General features: G+C 44.6%; 1 protein-coding gene across 1 annotated transcript in view; it reads left to right on the top strand.

Annotated features, from left to right (window-relative positions):
* ANTXR1 (ANTXR cell adhesion molecule 1) overlaps nt 1–19,540 on the top strand; it is a 266,648-nt gene that overhangs the window by 173,173 nt on the left and 73,935 nt on the right. Inside the window, exons 14-16 of the mRNA XM_055400577.2 lie at nt 5,647–5,688; nt 18,169–18,264; nt 18,789–18,956. Coding sequence (XP_055256552.1) covers nt 5,647–5,688; nt 18,169–18,264; nt 18,789–18,956 — 306 coding nt within the window. The remainder of the gene's footprint in view (nt 1–5,646; nt 5,689–18,168; nt 18,265–18,788; nt 18,957–19,540) is intronic.

Here is a 19,540-nt window from a genome sequence, read left to right as displayed (position 1 = left end):
GCCATTCTCTTCTTCAGGGAATCTTCCCAACCCAGGGATTGAACCCAGGTCTCCTGCATTGCAGGCAGATTCTTTACTGTCTGAGCCACCAGGGAAGCCCAATTGAAATAATGCTACAGTATAAATAGCTCTATGCCTCAATTTTTAAAATATAAACACATGAAGTTTCATGATGGGTTTGAGTATGATGTAGCCCCACGCGTTTGAGTTAACAGGACGGAAGGAAGTACATTCTTAGGACGAAGTATCACAGCAGAGGTGGATGGCTGTGACTCATTGTCTTGTTATTCCTTCTGCACTGGCTTAAAAATAGAAACCCAGCTTTTGATGTCTTGCCAGGGTCCTCTTTTCTTAACAACAAAAATAAAGCTATTTGTGTGATTCCAAATAAGAACAAATGCCACAAATTTGCTTTTCTGCTGCTCTCAGCATTATAGCCTTTTCTTCATCCATGGCACATGCTTCTAATCACCTATAAAGCAAATGATGGGCCCCATGAGTTCCATTCTCCTTTTAAGTGTGGTCCCTGATGAAGTTCTCAGGGGCCCCTCTGTTTCCTTTGCTCTCAGGGTGTCTACTGTCTCTCACGTCTTCACGAGTTCTACCAAAGCTTAAGATTTTCCTCCTTCCCTGAATCCCTGGCTTCTTTAACCAGGACACACATTTGTGTTAAGGATGTTATAGTAAATGCTTTAGTGAAGAAAAGTGCACATGCTCACAATTGTGATATGTAATTGCATTGCACAGGGGAAAAAAGAAGTGAAAAAGCAGATGAGGTGTGTGTATGTGAGAGAGAGTTTTGTGTATTTCTTCCAGGTCACTACTGACACCTGGACAACGTCTTCACATTCACCTGATAGCATTTGGTACACCCAATATAATTGGCTCACACTTGTAAATGGTTAATGTTATGTGAATTTTACCATAACCAAAAAAATCTAAAATATATACAGGCATACTTCAGAGACAGTTCTGTTCCAGACATCACAGACCAGAGTTCTCCCCAGTCCTGCCATGATATGCTTACAAATATGTCTGTTGAAGGATTTTTCCTCTTAAACATTTTGTTAAGGGTTTCTTCACCCTTATCCATCTTCTCTTTGTCCCTCCTAATGAGGAAGGAGCTGACAAGCCCACCCAAAACCAAGAGGAAGCTCCAGAACCTTATAAGAAGGGAAGTGGCTCAAATCAAGCCTAAGTTTGGTAGTGCTCAGCAGCTTCTTGTGTGCATTCTTGTAAGAAATAAAGATCCTCCAGTCATACTAGTTAGAAGCCCAGGAATTATGCAATTCACTTTCAATTACATTTAAAAGTATGACAGAAAACACTGGGTTGTGTGAGACCCCATAACGGAGACCTGCAGACGTGCAGACAAAGCAGAAACACAGCAAGCATTCAGGCAGAAGATGCTCCTAATGAGAAGCAGCCAGGTGCGTGGAAGGAACAGGAAGGTGACAGGAGGCTGAAGTGCAGAAGTGAAGGGGAGGGAGGTGGAGAGGAGTGAGGGAGGGAAGTGGGGGCCCATGTCTCACAGGTCTTGTGGGGGCTAGGACAGTCTGCATTTTATCCTGTGAGCCTGGGCCACTGTGCAGCAAGGCCGCAGTGGGCTGTAGGCTGGAGAGCAATGCAGGCTGTTGCCCAGTTGCTCCTTCAGGCCACCTGGGCTCAGGCCCTCGGGCGGGTGAGGTAGGGAGGGCTGATGTGGCTGTGTACTCAGAGCACTCCATTGGGTGGCCCAGGCACTGGTCTTGGTATGAAGGTTTGGCTCACTGTCAGGCAGCCCGTCCAGCTTCAAGGCTTGGAGTAATCATATGACTTCAACTCAGCCTGCCTGGATCGCACTTTGAGATGCTCTCTTGCCATCACTTCAGGGTGGGGTCGGAGGGGCTGGTGTTTAGGGGGCGGCAGACGGTGCTGGAGGCAATAGGAAGTCTTCTTCATTCCCACTGAATACAGCCAGACACTCAACCCAGGAGGCCAGATGGAAGTGCTTCAATCCTGTCTACCTGAACATGGTGGCATTTTTTCAGAGGTTCAGTTGGCCAGTTTACAAGTATGTCAGAGTGGAATCTAGATTATAGATTAGTCTGCTTTTGATTAACACTTAATAAATCTTGCATTTTGCTTTGTCTTTTGGGTTCCCCTTGGGACATTGTTGGCTGTAAAATTCAATAAATAGCCAATAAGGCACTGTGAACATTAGCTCACAGATGGGTTGATCTGAGTGTTGGGTTGATCTGAGTGTTGGGCCGCTTGGCTGATATCTGCACTTCCTAGCTGATGTCGTGTGCTGAAAAATACGTGGTAAAACACACTGCAGCTGACCTGTGAAGAACCTGGCCACTGTCAGGCCCCCTGGCCACTGTCTGAACACCAGCTTCCTATCTCACTCATTTTATGAAGCTCTGGCTTGTAGGCTGCACCATCTGTAAATCACCATGCATAGTCCATTCAGTTTATGCGGGCGGAGGGGAACGCAGGGGCGGGGGGCGGGGCGGGGGAGTGGAGGTGAGGGGAGGGCAGGCAGTGTTAAGTGAAACCTTCATTAAAGATGTGGTAAAAGCAAGAGACAGTGACTATAAGAAAGGGAAAGGGGACTAATAATAGTATGCACCATCTACTGAGCACCCACCCTGTTTCAGAGCAAACATTATTGCTAACTGTGACTCAGTTCCTGCTAGGTTAGTGTTATTGCTCCCATTTCACAGAATTGGACAGTGGAGCTCAAGGAGGTTCAGGGGCTTGTCTGATCTTCACAGTCAGAAAGAGGCAGGACTGGGGTTCACAAGTGACAACTATTCTGTACTTCCATGCAGCAAGGGACGAGGCTGATTGCATTTTGAAGACAAAAGCCCAGCTGCTCTGCACTGAACCTCTGTTCACCTAGGGTACTCAGCAAGCACATAGCTCACAGCACTCCTGTCAACATCTGTCTGTGTTCCCAAGTCTCCTGCTCTCCTCTTACTCCCTTCCCTAAGACTGCCCTGAGAGAAGAGATGCATGCCAGATTGCTGTCCCCAGCTCCTCACTCCTTCCATCTCCTGTTTGAAGATCACCACTGCCTCTGGGACGGTGGGAAGTCTGCATTGGGCAGTAATGACCCTCCTCAGAGATTTTTTTTTCTGAGTTTGGAGCCAGTGTCAAGTGGGTGAGAAAAACCATGGCTTCGTACTTTACAAACACATTCAGCAAGTTTCTCACAATGGCCAGGAAGTGGAGGCAAATGCAACAATAGTTTGAAATGATCACCTCTGCCTCTTGATTAATTGAATACCATCCTTTTGGGTAACTGAGGGCTCAGTCCCCTGGCTGGTGCTAGTAGAGCCTCAAGCCTATCTCAGCATACAGAAATGACATTACAGATAGTGGTAACATGGGTGACAACAGTGGGTAATCAGAGCCCAAATGAGGCTCCAGAATAATCAAATGAAAAGCGGATGTGCTTAGTAGGAGGGATGGGGAGGAAGAGCTGCCTAGTAGGCAGCGTGCTCTGCGGCCAGTAGAGCTCTCCAATCAGATTGAGAAACTGGTCCCATGGACAGCACCTGGGCACTCACCCACAAAGTGGTTCAGGCCAGCGTTGATGCTAACACATCAAAAGATATATGATGACTTTTGCATTTTCCAGAATTCTCAGAGGAAAAGGACTGCATGTTGGGGTCCCAACATTCTGATAATAAAGTTGAGTGTGAGAGGAGGGAGGCTTCGAGGGACGTGGTGGTTGTTCAGTAGCTAAGTTGTGTCCCACTCTTTGCAACCCTATGGACTACAAGATGCCAGACTTCCCTGTCCTTCATTGTCTCCTGGAGTTTGCTCAAATTCACGTTCATTGAGTCGGTGATGCTATCTAAACATCTCATCCTCTGCCGCCTGCTTCCTCTTTTAACTTCAGTCTTTCCCATCATCAGGGTCTTTTCCAAGAGTTGCCTCTTCCCATCAGGTAGCCAAAGTATTACAGCTTCAGCTTCAGTCTTCCCAATGAATTGATTTCCCAATGGGTTGATTTCCTTTAGGATTGACTGGTTTGATCTCCTTGCTGTCCAAGGGACTCTCAGGAGTCTTCTCCAGTGCCATAGTTTGAAAGCATCAATTCTTCAGTGTTCAGCCTTCTTTATGGTCCAACTCTCACATCCGTACATGACTACTGGAAAAACCATAACTTTGACCATACAGACCTTTGTCAGCAAGTAATGTCTCTGCTTTTTGACGCACTGTCTAGGTTTGTCATAGCTTTTCTTCCAAGGAGCAAGCATCTTTTAATTTTGTGACTGCAGTCACCACCGCAGTGATTTTGGAGCCCAAGAAAATAAAATCTGCCATTGTTTCCACCTTTTCCCATCTATTTGCCGTGAAGTGATGGAACCAGATGCCATGATCTTAGTTTTTTTAATGTTGAGTTTTAAGCCAGCTTTTTCACGTGGTAGAGTCAGAGTGAATAATGGCCATACTGCCTTGTAAAAAATTTTAAACATAATTAACTTAAAGGTGGCAAGAGCTTTCCTTTTATGAATGGGGTGTACAAGTTGGAGATAAAAGTGAGGACAGGTGGCTTACAGCCACCCCTGTCCTTGCTTGTCCTTCTCCCGTGTGTTACCCATCCTCTCATTGGTTAGAAGCGGCTCCCAATTGCTTGCCTTCCCAAAGTGACCACACATCTCTCTTTAACCCAGATGATGTGGTGTTTGCGGACTCCAGTCTTAGAGTATATATATATATATATATTTTTTTTTGGAGGCTAATTATTTTACAATATTATATTGGTTGGTTTTGCCATACATTGACATGAATCTGCCCCAGGTGTACATGAGTTCCCCTTCCTGAATCCCCCTCCCACCTCCCTCCTTCCCTTATCCTCCCTCTGGGTCATCCCCGCACACCAGCCCCGAGCATCCTGTAACATGCATTGACCCTGAACTGGCGATTCATTTCACATATGATAATATACATGTTTCAATGCCATTCTCCCAAATCATCCCACCCTCACCCTCTCCCACAGAGTCCCAAAGACTGTTCTATACATCTGTGTCTCTTTTGCTGTCTCATATACAGGGTTATCATTTTTGATATGTAAATCTTTGTACCTCTTCAGTTTCAAGGTCCCGAAAGGAATCCCTGGTTACCCCTTCTTTGCTGCCTTCTGTTGGGAATCAGTCTGCCTGTCACACCCTCCCTCCATGAGTACCACCTGGGGCCAGCAACAGTTAATGGGATTGCCAACAGTCTGAGTGTGGCCCATACCTGGCTGACCTCTGCAGCCCTATCTTAACTTCTGTTGTGTACCATTCTTGTTAGATGTGCAGCAGTTTGGGTGGATTGGTGAATGAGTTGATGCTGGAATGACTAGATGAATAAATGAGTGACTACATTTGCAGGACAGTTACCTGGAGTAACAGATGAAACTGTTACCTGTGGAGTATTTTTTTCTCTATACAAAACTATAAGAGGCACAGTTGAGTGTGGAGCCCTCAGCTTGGATCATGCTGTAATTACTGAGTTATTCTGCCCAGAAAGACACCTGCCTTGCTTGAACCCATTACAGTGGTAATTATGGCCACACCACCCAGGCACCTTTTTGAAAGCAGGCCTCATGGAAAGCAGGTGGCTGGAGATTTCTATTCATTTGTTGTTTTTTTTTTTCCTTTTCAGATTATCAAGGAGGTCCCTCCACCCCCTGCTGAGGAAAGTGAGGTGAGTAACCAGGTGGGCTGGGTGGTGGGCTGGGACAGAGAGCTGACTGGGCTGGCCCTAGGCTCAGGCCCCCACAGAGCAGAACTACATCAGGCCCAGACTCCCACTGCATATGAAGCAGCAAAGAGGGAGGTCTTTGGCTCTTTCTCAACCAAGGATAAACAGGAACTGATCTAAACTGACAGCCGGAGGCACAGTGGTTTTTGGAAGGTTTTCTCCCTGCAAGAAAAAGTTGAGATGCAAACATAAATGGTTTTCTCAGTACAATTATTTGGAGCCCCGAGGTACTGATTTTTCCTCCAAAACAGACACTTGCTGGACCTCTTCTCCCTAAGAGACAATGTTTTTGTGTGTGGATCAGAGTGAATTTGCCACATATTCCAAATAATCAGTGATTCTAGGAACAGACTGATGCTAAAGCATTACATTTTCTTTTAATTTATAACAATGTTACCTAAAGACTTGCCAGGCAATAAAGAAAATATACTGGAGCCCCCTCCAGTATGCTAGTATTCTGGCCTTGTATAGAATATTAGGTCCTCATCATTGAAAAGGAGAAAAATGTCTTAGATTCCGTCATAAATTGTCCAAAAAGCAGATCTGGTCATGTGTGGCCTAGAGGCGTTAAAGGCTAATGGTGAGAAGGAGCATATCTGGGGAGCAGTGCCTGCCCAGAGCTTTTCCCGGTCCTCTGATTACTCCTGGGATAGCTGGCTTGCCTCAATGTGGCATTCACCAATTTAAAAGCCAGAGTACAGGTCTCCAAACTTAGTGGGATCCAAAGAAATATCATTAAGGTTCCAGTTCATTTTCCTTAATCCCTAAGGTAGGTTACATGCAAAATGAGCACCACCCCCTCACCATTCCTCTTCCCAATGCCTTTGTAAAGTTTCCATCATACAGAAAAAAAGATAATGATTAAAATTCCATGTGGCTCTTATATCCTGAACTATAAGCTTGTAAGCTAAGGGATTTAATAACTGCAATCAATTAAAGCGCATCTTGTTGGAATGCTAACTTTCTGCCCAGAAATCAGTGGAGGAAATTACATTGCTCTGCACAACTCAGGGAGGGAAAAAAACTCTCCTGACATCCACAAAAGCCTCTTCTTAATCTTTCAAGAGAAAGCACCGTGGCTAGCTCCCCCGGTTCCAATTTGGCTGTGGTTCTATTGTGTGCAGCTGTGTCTTATACTCCCCGAGAAAAATAGGGCAAGAAACTCCCGATGAGGTTGCTCTGTTTGCCCTGAGGTGAAGAATGTTCCCTTCACTCATCATGTTCAATTAGCGGAGTTATTACCCTTTCTTCTCCTTCTGGCTCTGCATTTGCTTTTGGAAGGTGATGTGGCAGCCACCATAGCCAAAATACACCCAGGGGTCTTAGGTCCAAGACTGTGGGGTATGGTTGACCCCAGGCCCCAGCATCTAGCATAGGACTCCACGCACAAAACAAATGCAATAAGTATTTGTAAAGTGAAGTCCTACAGTTCTGGAGGAAAAAAATAAAGCCCAAGTCAGTAAATCACCAAGAAAGAATAGCTAAAAGCAAGGGAAGACGAGTAGTTGAATTTTTCCAGTTTCATCCAGTATTCTTATGGGAGTCATACTTCCACCTCTAGAAGGCAGACCTGAAACACAATGACAACCTGGGGACCCTTGAGACCTAGCAGGCGGTGTTAGACCTATAGGAGCTTCCACGCTGGCCAGGGCAGGCTAGAGGGGGCGCTGATTCTCTGGGCATGCATGCTGGTCCTGATTGCTCCTTGGCCCTGTGAGCTCAGCAGCCCTCATCTCCTTCCTAATGTGTTTTGGCAGAAAAAAAGAAAATAATCATAAAAAAGAAATCCAACAGAAACAATGACGTAACCCAGCCCATGAAAGTTTTTTACACAAAACCCTGAATTACAGTCTGAACCTAGACAACCTTCTCCACTCTAGCTCCCTGTGTTCAAATCCCACCAGCCCTTCAAGGACAGCTCCTGTGCTATAATTTCCTTTCACCACAGCGAATTTCTCCTTTCTCTGTATTCCCAAGAGGATTGACGTTTTCCTTATGTATCAAAGTTTAAGATTATTAGCTATACTTGAAGGTCAGGATCTATATCTAATTGATCTTTGATTTATCCCCAAAGGATTTACAATATCTAACATTTAATTAATAGCCAAATGAGGTTAAACCCTCTCTGCCTTATATATGAACAAGTATCAATTATCCAAACTTTCATCAGCTCTATAAGCATCATATCCTAAAGGTGATAAATATACTGAGAAAATGAACACAACTTTATAATGAACTCTCAATTATCCTTTTATTCTTGTTGTTCAGTCACTAAGTCATGGCCGGCTCTCTGTGACCCCATGGACTGCAGCACCCTAGCCTTCCCTATCCTTCACCATCTCCTGGAGTTGGCTCAAAAATGTCCATTGAGTCGGTGATGCTATCTCAACATATCATCCTCTGTCGCCCCCTTCTCCTCTTCCTTCAATCTTTCCCAGCATCAGGGTCTTTTCTAACAAGTCAGCTCTTCACATCAGGTGGCTAAAGTATCGGAGCTTTGGCTTCAGCATCTGTCCTCCCAATGAATACTCAAGGTTTATTTCCTGTAGAATTGACTGGTTTGATCTCCTTGCTATCCAGAGGACTCTCAAGAGTCTTCTCCAGCACCACTACTCAAAAGCATCAATTCTTTGGCACTCAGCCTTCTTTATGGTCCAGCTCTCACATCTGTACATGACTACTGGAAAGACCATAGCTTTGACTATATGGACCTTTGTTGGCAAAGTGATGTCTTTGCTTCTTAATATGCTGTCTAGGCTTGTCATAGCTTATTCAACAAACCTCTGTCCATAGTTCTTCAGGCACTCTGTCTACCAGATCTAATCCCTTGAATCTATTAATCACTTCTACTGTATAATCATAAGGGATTTCATTTAGGTCATACCTGAATAGCCTAGTGGTTGTCCTTACTTTCTTCAATTTAAGCCTGAATTTTTCAATAAGCAGCTCATGACCTGAGCCCCAGTCAGCTCCAGGTCTTGTTTTGCTGGCTGTATAGAGCTGCTGCTTCTTCAGCTGCAAAGAATATAATCAATCTGATTTCGGTATGGACCATTTGATGATGTCCATGTGTAGAGTCATCACTTGTGTTGTTGGAAAAGGGTGTTTGCTATGACCAGTGTGTTCTCTTGACAGAACTCTGTTAGCCTTCGCCCTGCTTCATTTTGTACTCCAAGGCCATTCTTGCCTGTTACTTCATATCTCTTGATTTCCTGTTTTTGCATTCCAATCGCCTATGATGAAAAGGACATCTTTTTTTTGATGTTAGTTCTAGAAGGCCTTGAGGTCTTCATAGAACCAGCCAACTTCAGCTTCTTCAGCATCAGTGGTTGGGGCGTAGACTTGGATTACTGTGATGTTGAATGGTTTGCCTTGGAAAAGAACCAAGATCATTCTGTCATTTTTGAGACTGCACCCAAGTACTATGTTTTGCACTCTTTTGTTGACTATGAGGGCTACTCCATTTCTTCTAAGGGATTCTTGCCCACAGCAGTAGATATTGTGGTCATCTGAATTAAATTCACATGTTCCTATCCATTTTCGTTCACTGATTCCTAAAATGTTGATGTTCTTGTCATCTCCTGCTTGACCACGTCCAGTTTACCTTGATTCATGTACCTAACATTCCAGGTTCCTATGCAATATTGTTCTTTACAGCATCCGACTTTACTCTTACCACCGGACACACCCACAGCTGAGCAGTTTTTTCTTTGGCCCAGCCACTTCATTCTTTCTGGAACTATAAATTCCGAGCAACTGACAGTGATATCTCTGTGTAGAAAGACAAGACAGAGAAAAATTACTTGAAATTTCAAGCTCTTCACAAAAACAAGAAAGCTAAATTTTTGCAACTGAGAAGAGCATTTCCTGGGTTAAGGGTCTTCCCTGATTGGCAATAGACTGAGGACTCCTCGCTGCCTCCAGTTATTCCAATTAATTGGCAGTTTATGGAGGAATCAATAATGGAGTACTTTGGCTGCTGATTTAGTCCTAACCGTCATCACCCTCCTTGCATTTTCTGCCTGTTTGAGAGGGAGAGGGACATGTGTTGAGTGAACTGACACTGTGTGAGCACCCAATTAATAATAAGCACCGGACTTTAAATGATGGATTTATTTCCAGGTTTATCATCATGCTCGCTGATGCTAATGATTTCTCTGTGGCAAGAATTTCTTAGATGGGAAAACTGGGCTACAGAAAATTAAACAACGTGTCTTGTTGTTTTGAACTCCCTAACAGCAGCAGACCTGGTCCCTCTCACAGCTGTGTCTACACAAACAGCCAGACTAGCATCCTACTGTGGAGGGGTGAAGAGCCAAGTTTCTGCCAGGCATCTTTTTTTTTTTTTCCAGTGGACATATGACACATCCGATACACACATGCACAAATACACCCTTACATACACACGTCTGCTCCAATCAGAAGTCCTAGAACAGACCCAAATTCAGTCTTCTATATTCAGTAGTTTAAAAAAAATAAACAATTGCTTTAAAAAGTGCACACACAATTCTTTATTGAAAAATACAGGACAGTCATTGTGTTAATCATTCAGTTCAGTTCAGTCGCTCAGTTGTGTCCGATTCTTTGCGACCCCACGAATTGCAGCACTCCAGGCCTCCCTGTCCATCACCAACTCCCAGAGTTCACTCAAACTCACATCCATCGAGTCATTGATGCCATCCAGACATCTCATTCTCTGTCGTCCCCTTCTCCTCTTGCCCCCAATCCCTCCCAACATCAGAGTCTTTTCCAGTGAGTCCACTCTTCCCATGAGGTGGCCAAAGTATCGGAGTTTCAGCTTCAGCATCACGTGTATGTAAACAGATAGGATGGTACCAAAACATATCAGTTAAGTCAATTGGGATTTTTTTTTTTTTTTTGTACTTACGCAGAAGAGTTGATGAATTTTTTTGACTCACCACTTCATTTTGAGGAATTCGTCTCCAAGACAGACATTGAAGCTGACCTCTCTGGCTTATCCCCAGAGACTTCCAAGGACACAATACAGCCAGAGCTACTGAAGGTCAGCCCTCCAGAGCCTCAGACCTGGGAGTTTCTATGGCTTCCATCCTTTATTTCATATCATCATCCTCACAAAGCCTACTCTTCTACAAATGTAAACAATCTCATTGACAGTTGCATTCCATTTTTCTCAAAACAGAACATGTTGCAGTGGAGGCACAACTACAGTTGTCCAGAGAGTGAAGGAGGGAATGGGCAGCTATAGGGCCCTCGTCTGGGGGTACGTAGGGTTCATCATGGAGAAGGGAAAGGCACCCACTCCAGTGTTCTTACCTGGAGAATCCCAGGGATGGCGGAGCCTGGTGGGCTGCTGTCTGTGGGGTCACACAGAGTCGGCCACGACTGAGGCGACTTAGCAGCAGCAGCAGCAGGGTTTATCATAAGGTTTTAAGACGTGCAATAGTTCAAAGGACTTTTTAATGATTTCAAAGGCTGGTTTAAAACTACCTCCTAGGGCTCCATTCTGTTTCGGCTATGTTTTCCCTTCTACAGATGGGTCCTACCGTTCCCCGCAGTGAATTGGAGATTGAGAGCCTATTTGGGTCAAAACAGCCGTTTGGTTCTTCTGCCACATGGATATCAAAGAAGCAGGGATGTCAACTCATAGACTGAGTCTCAGAGGGCCACCATAGGCACAACTCTAGGGGGCGCTATCACATCATGGTCTGCATGAGGAGTGAGGGATCCCCAGGATCAGTAATCTCACCCCTTTCCTTGCTGGTTTGCTTAATAACTGACTAAGAGGTCAATATTTGTTGAGTGAGTGAAGGTCAATACAAGGAACCATGGCAAACACAAAAGAGAGAGAGAGAGAGAGAGAGAGAGCACTGAATTCCCTGGGGAATCAGGGAGTTCTTCATGGAATAGGTTACGATTGAGCAATATCTTAAAAGATGAGTAAAAGAAGCAGGAGAAGTTTGTTTCAAGCGTATGGAACTGTGAATGTTGAAGCATGGAGCTATAGAAAAGCCTGGCATGACTGGAAAGATGGAAAAAGTGCAGTGCGTGCAGGCAGCAGAGGACTAACTCAGTCATGGATTCCCAAATGTGTGCATCAGACTTCTGTTCTTCAGCTCTTTCTTGTCCAGGTCTGCCTGGATGAACAGGTCAGAACAGGCCTCCCTATCTGAGTCATGCGCTGCCACTCGTGTTACCCAAGCATCAGCCAACTGGATGTCTGGGGCCACCACATCCTTTAAAATTTAAACAAAACTTCTGCTGATGGAAAACCGGCATCCCTTCCTAATCTCTGCGGTTGTTCCAGGCACCACTGCCTCCTACTACTTGCTTCTTCTGTGTGATCTCCTCTTCTTCCTTTGCTGGATACCATCTAACAAATCAGATCCCTCTATTCCCCAAAGGCATAACTGGCACAAAGCCATCTGTGTAGGAAGTTTTACTGAAGGTTTAAAAGTACTGCTGACTTCTTAAACTGGCTGTATTCTTGTATACTCATTGCTTTTCCTTTTTATGTAAAGTCTACTACATTTAAGGCCTCAGTGGATAATGTTTTCCATATCCCGTAGGATTTAAGACTTTGTATTTTTGTTATCTTTCTCTAATGATGTTGTTCTTAAATGCCATGTACTCAGTGAATGATATAAACACATTGTAAATTTCAGTTTTCTAATAAAAAATTTAAAAAAATAATAAAAGTACCAGTAGGTTACAATACAGTGCAGCCAATTAAACAGAGTATTAAACCACCCCTTTTTTATTTTTAAATTTTAACACCAAAAACATTTTGTATTGGGGTATAGCCAATTTACAATGTTGTGATAGTTTCAGGTGAACAGTGAAGGGACTCAGCCATACATATACATGTATACCATCCCTGTCATTCCATTCCTGGAAGGCTCTCCTGGTCATCTTCTGCAGTGGAACCTGGCAGTTTCCTGGAGTTCAGTTCCACCCTTCTGCTCATCTTCTGCTGACTGCCCACAAATCCCTGATTCCTATGGCTTTGCTGACACAAAGCAGTTCAGCTCATGCAGTCTGTCCTCCATTTATCATAGGGGATCTCTGTCCTGGTGGTTTTCCCTTCCCTGCTACATCCTTAAAGGGCAGTGTGAGAGGGACTTCCCCCCCAAAGCCCTGATATTTAATTAGAGGTAGAGACTCACCTCAGGTGCTGCCAATTCTGTCAGTGAAATTGCTGGGGACTATCTATGATTTTACTCCATCAATTTTTGGCCAGATGAAGAAAAAAAAAAACATCAAAAATTCCCTTCTCTTCTGAAGATTGCAAAACCCTTCCGTCTCTAGAATGTGTAAACAGAGCCATGGTAAGTGAGGGGAAATTCTGACTCTCCCTTTGGTCAATCCGTGGGCCTCTGTGTTGTCTTTTGCTGTTGCCTGAGTTTGGTCCACAAGCTCAGGTCAGGGGATTAAAGGTAGGCTTGCTTGTATCAGGAGCGCGTGGAGCGGATTGCCCTGTAGGCATTTCCAGTATGGGATGCAGGACCTGCACATGTGCAGAAGGCCAGCCCAGCCTGGGTACCCAGCAACCACAGAGGGATAGAGCCCAGGGGCAGGAAGAGATAAAGTGGAAGGGCTGCTGTCCGTGCAAGTATAGGGGGAATACCCGACAAGGCAAGCCAGATCAGAACTCCACTCCACTGGTCTCTTTATTTCTCTGGATCCAGCTATCCTCTTCTATGCAGTGAAAAATCCCACTTAGATGGTCTCTAACATCTGTTCTCCTGTCATTTAAAAAATTGGGAGACTCATGAGACCTTTTCAGTGCCCTAATGAATAGAGCAGCTTTATTCTTGGAATTTCATACATTCTCTGTGCTGCTATGTTCAATTTAGGGTGACTTAATTTCAGTTACGGAGAAGGCAATGGCAAGCCACTCCAGTACTCTTGCCTAGAAAATCCCATGGATGGAGGAGCCTGGTAGGCTGCAGTCCTTGGGGTCACTAAGGGTCGGACACGACTGAGCGACTTCACTTTCACTTTTCACTTTCACACATTGGAGAAGGAAATGGCAACCCACTCCAGTGTTCTTGCCTGGAGAATCCCGGGGACGGGGGACCCTGGTGGGCTTCTGTCTATGGGGTCACGCAGAGTCGGACACGACTGAAGTGACGCAGCAGCAGCAGCAGCAATTTCAGTTAAGTCCTTGACTGGGCATGCCCAGGGTTTTGGAAGCCATGTTTCATGTATGACACAGACACATTCTGGTGGTAAAGTTTAACCATATAAGGTTCCTGGTTGATATCATAAACTTCCTGAAATTATAAGGTGAGATACTGTGAGCTATAGTACTCTCTTGCTGGTGTCTTTTTTGTTTGTTTTTATTTATACTTTTGGCACATGTAATCAGAAGTCTTAGCAGGTACAAGGGGTGAGAAGTAGAAAACTGCATTTACTTGAAAGCATCAAAGATTGGAAAAGCAAAACACAAAAGGCCAAAACCTAGAATTCTGTCAACACTGAGAAACAATCAAACAAGAGTGTGGCTGCCTGGGCTCAAATCCAGCTCTGCCACATCCAAGCTTGTGACTAAGTCATTCAACCTCTCTATTCCTCCTCTGTAGTGGATGTAATATACCACCCACATCACTAGCTGGTTGAGAGATGACTGGGTTAATATATGGCAAGCACTTGGAAGGGTGACCAGCACATACATGTTAAAGGCTACATAAATCCAGCTGTGTTATCACGTCGATACTGACAATTATTGAGCACATACTATGCACCAGGCTATGTGAAGGATTTAGAATACAAGGGTCGACAGAATCCACTGTGCCTTCTGGGCTCACAGTCCCACATCCAAGAAGGACAGATGCATTTAAGACACACACACACACGCAGACTGACCCATTCTGGTCAGCTGACTGAATGTGATCTCTGTGCTTTGGATATATTAATTTTTAAAAAGAAGCCTGCCCATCACAAGCACAGAAGGTCACCTTGAAGGTCTTAATGTGTTGTGTTCAGTTCAGTCAGTTCAGTTCAGTCACTCAGTCGTGACCGACTCTTTGCGACCCCATGAATCACAGCACGCCAGGCCTCCCTGTCCATCACCAACTCCAGGAGTTCACTCAAACTCATGTCCATCGAGTCGGTGATGCCATCCAGCCATCTCATTCTCTGTCGTCCCCTTCTACTCCCGCCCCCAATCCTTCCCAGCATCAGAGTCTTTTCCAGTGAGTCAACTCATCGCATGAGGTAGCCAAAGTATTGGAGTTTCAGCTTTAGCATCAGTTCTTCCAATGAACACCCAGGATTGATCTCCTTTAGAATGGACTGGTTGGATCTCCTTGCAGTCCAAGGGACTCTCAAGAGTCTTCTCCAGCACCATACTTCAAAAGCATCAATTCTTCAGTGATCAGCTTTCTTCACAGTCCAACTCTCACATCCATACATGACCACAGGAAAAACCATAGCCTTGACTAGACGGACCTTGGTTGGCAAAGTAATGTCTCTGCTTTTTAATATGCTATCTAGGTTGGTCATAACTTTCCTTCCAAGGAGTAAGCATCTTTTAATTTCATGGCTGCAATCAGCATCTGCAGTGATTTTGGAGCCCAAAAAAATAAAGTCTGACACTGTTTCTACTGTTTCCCCATCTATTTCCCATGAAGTGATGGGACCAGATGCCATGATCTTTGTTTTCTGAATGTTGAGCTTCAAGCCAACCTTTTCACTCTCCTCTTTCACTTTCATCAAGAGGCTTTTGAGTTCCTCTTCACTTTCTGCCATAAGGGTGGTGTCATCTGCATATCTGAGGTTATTGATATTTCTCCCAGCAATCTTGATTCCAGCTTGTGCTTCTTCCAGCCCAGAGTTCCTCATGATGTACTCTGCATAGAAGTTAAATAAGCAGGGTGACAATATACAACCTTGACGTACTCCTTTTCCTGTTTGGAACCGGTCTGTTGTTCCATGTCCAGTTCTAACTTGTGCTTCCTGACCTGCATACAGGTTTCTCAAGAGGCAGGTCAGGTGGTCTGGTATTCCCATCTCTTTCAGAATTTTCCACAGTTTATTGTGATCCACACAGTCAAAGGCTTTGGCATAGTCAATAAAGCAGAAATAGATATTTTTCTGGAACTCTCTTGCTTTCTCCATGATCCAGCGGATGTTGGCAATTTGATCTCTGGTTCCTCTGCCTTTTCTAAAACCTGCTTGAACATCTGGAAGTTCACGGTTCACATATTGCTGAAGCCTGGCTTGGACTTTACTAGCACGTGAGATGAGTACAATTGTGTGGTAGTTTGAGCATGCTTTGGCATTGCCTTTCTTTGGGATTGGAATGAAGACTGACCTTTTCCAGTCCTGTGGCCACTGCTGAGATTTCCAAATTTGCTGGCATATTGAGTGCAGCACTTTCACAGCATCATCTTTCAGGATTTGAAATAGCTCAATTGGAATTCCATCACCTCCACTAGCTTTGTTCGTAGTGATGCTCTCTAAGGCCCACTTGACTTCACATTCCAAGATGTCTGGCTCCAGGTGAGTGATCACGCAGTCGTGATTATCTTGGTCGTGAAGTCATAATCACAGAAAACTAGTTGATCTGATCACATGGACCACAGCCCTGTCTAACTCAATGAAACTAAGCCATGCCGTGTGGGGCCACCCAAGACGGATGGGTCATGGTGGAGAGGTCTGACAGAATGTGGTCTACTGGAGAAGGGAATGGCAAACCACTTCAGTATACTTGCCTTGAGAACCCCATGAACAGTATCAAAAGGCATGTGTTGTATTACTGCTTTGCTTTGTCACCTCTGGCTCTGATCTCTCTTCTGCGGACCCTTGCATGTACCTGGTCCCATGCCTGCCCCTTTCCACTCAGCAGTGGCCCCACATGGGACTCCACTCTGCCTCCCCAAATGCCTCCAACCCAAGGCTGTGGGAAGTGAATTTGTTCTGAGCACATTAATCTGCTTTGCAGACTCCATTTTCAGCTTCCTTTCCTTACCCAGAAGGGAAATTATGCCACCACCCTCTAGCCCATCTAGGACTGTAGATGGTGACTTTTTCTCCCCACAACAGGAATCAGCGCCAAGATAAGGAAGAGTTTTGCTAATTATCCCTCCCTTTTCCACCCATAAGCTTACAAGTTCCTCTTGTTTTCTCCCTTCATCTTAAAAAGCATAGTAAATGCTAACTTCCTGTCAGTAAGCTAAGTTTCAGACACCTAGTTAACTGTTTTATTTGAATCATCTTGTTTAATTTATTTGTAAATTCAGCAGATAATTCTTGGGCATCTACCATGTAGGTGCTGTTCTAAAAGCTGAGACTGCAATGGTGACTATGACAAATAAACAGAAGCTTTCTTGAAACTTCCATTGCAGTGTGGAGAGACAGACAATAAATAAATAGCAAGCCATGTGTGTGCTCTGTTGTTTAGTTGTGTCCGACTCTTTGTGACCCCATCGACTGTAGCCCGCCAGGCTCCTGTGTCCATGGAATTTTCCAGGCAAGGATACTGGAGTGTGGTACCTTGCCCTCCTCCAGGGGATCTTCCCGACACAGGGATCAAACCCGCATCTCCTACATTGGCAGGCGGGTTCTTTACCACTGAGCCACCTGGGAAGCCCTGTAAGAGCAAAACCTAGAAATAAAATAGATTGATGGGATGAAGAGACTGGGGCTACTTGAGAAGGATGTCCAGGGAATGCACTGAGGGTAACTGGGAGAGGGGAGTGTGGAAGGAAGAAGGCCGGAGAAGTGAGTAAAGGCCAGAGCTCTCAAGTCAGAGTTGAGGTTTGGAATTTATTCTGCTGCTTTGTGGAGAATGGATTATAGGTAAGAGAGGTCAGTTAGGAGACTGTCTCCATACCCAGGAGAAAGCTTATGGAGCCTTGGTACCAGGGTGGTGGAGGTGGTGATGGAGCTTGAGTTGGAGAAGCCATGAATTGAGGATCTTTTAGAATTAAGGTCAGTGGAACTTGCTGGAAATTGAGATGAGATAGGGAAGGGGAAACAGGAAGAGAGAATTCAAGTGTGACTCCCAGGCAGGGAGAAAGACTGCAGCAGGAACAAATCTGAGGTTGGGAAATCAAGACTTCTTTTAGACATGTATTGTTGAGAAGTTGATTAGTCTCCCAGAAGATGTCAGTGCCAACAGAGATCAGAGAAGTCAGGGACAAAGATGTAAATTCACGAGGTGTTAACATGTAGGCAGGAGTAGATGAGATATGCTATAAAGGAGTAGGGATGCAGAAGAGAACATGTTCCAAGAACGCAACACAGTCTTACCAGGTCGTACTGCTCTTATTCCCACTTTGCAGATAAGGAAAATAAACTTGGACAGGTTAAGTGATTTGCTCAGGGCCCAGTAAACAGTGGCACTGGGGTTTAACCCAGGCAGTCTGCTCCCATCCACTTTGCCATAGTGGACACAATGGTGCTTTGCTTCCTTCATGTGTCACAATCTCTCTGCAGGAAGAAGATGATGATGGCCTGCCTAAGAAAAAGTGGCCTACGGTAGATGCCTCTTATTATGGTGGCCGAGGCGTTGGAGGCATTAAAAGGATGGAGGTAAGGACAGCTTCACTTACTCATGTCTACGTGCTGACTACTCAGTGACAGAAAACCAAAGCGAAATGGTGAAAACTCACACTTAAGGTCTAAAGGGGATGTGACTCATGAGGCATCGGTGGAGAGATGGCAGGTATAGCCTATTACCTCTGCACCCTGGTACCTTGTCCACTGTGAGTCAGAGCAATCCACTCATCAGCTCAAGTTCCCCCTGCCCCCACCCCCGTGGTTTCTTCTGTCACTGGAATAAAATGCAGAGTTCTTACTGGGCCCACAATGCCTTTGCGTATGTTGTTCCCACGCCCTGGATGGTTCCTCCCCTAAATGCCCATGCCCCTTGCTTGCTTTCACTGCTCCTCCAGCCCTTCCCCTTTCCCTTTCTCTACTCCACCCCTCTTCTCTGGTCCTCGTGACCCAAAAGAAATGAGGACTGGGTAGCACATCGTTTTGTGATCCCTGTTCTCCAGGGGCATCATATTTTATTTTGTCATTTTGTGGGGTTTTTTGCATGTTATTTATTTTAGGTTCGTTGGGGAGAAAAGGGCTCCACAGAAGAAGGTGCTAAGTTGGAAAAAGCAAAGAATGCAAGAGTCAAGATGCCAGAGCAGGAGTACGAATTCCCTGAACCCCGAAATCTCAACAACAACATGCGCCGGCCCTCCTCCCCCCGGAAGTGGTATTCTCCGATCAAGGTGTGCCTCTTTCTACTCAAAAACCCATCCTCACTCCTTGTAAAACACTTACATAGGAAGAACCAAAATCTCTTGAGATGATATCAAACCAAAATCCAGCTTATCACAAAGAAACAAATTTCTCAAATCATGGACTTGAAAGTTTAAAGGTATACTTTCTCAGTTTCCACAATATCAAGGTGAGAGCTGGGCTTTTTTGTTTTAATTAGAGTATTGTTGATTTACAGTGTCTTGTTAGTTTCAGGTATACAACATAGTGATTCGGTTTCATGTATATATATTCTTTCTCAGATTCTTTTCCGTTATAGGTTATTACAAAATATTAAGTATAGTTCCCTGTGCTATACAATAGGTCCTATTGTTTACCTATTTTATCTATAGTAGTTTCTATCTGTTAATCTCGAACTCCTAATTTATCCCCCACCCCCTTTCCCATTTGGAAACCATAAGCTTGTTTTCTGTGTCTGTGAGTCTGTTTCTGTTTTTTAAATAATCTCATTTGTATAATTTTTGTAGATTCAGTGTATAAGTGATAGTGTATAGTATTTGTCTTTCTCTAACTTACTTCACTTACTGTGATAATC

This window comes from Moschus berezovskii, chromosome 11, assembly GCF_049115385.1.
Source record: "Moschus berezovskii isolate FMDL1 chromosome 11, NW_MosBer_1.0, whole genome shotgun sequence".
NCBI classification, from domain to species: Eukaryota; Metazoa; Chordata; class Mammalia; order Artiodactyla; family Moschidae; genus Moschus; species Moschus berezovskii.
This window is presented reverse-complemented; position numbering and strand designations above follow the sequence as displayed.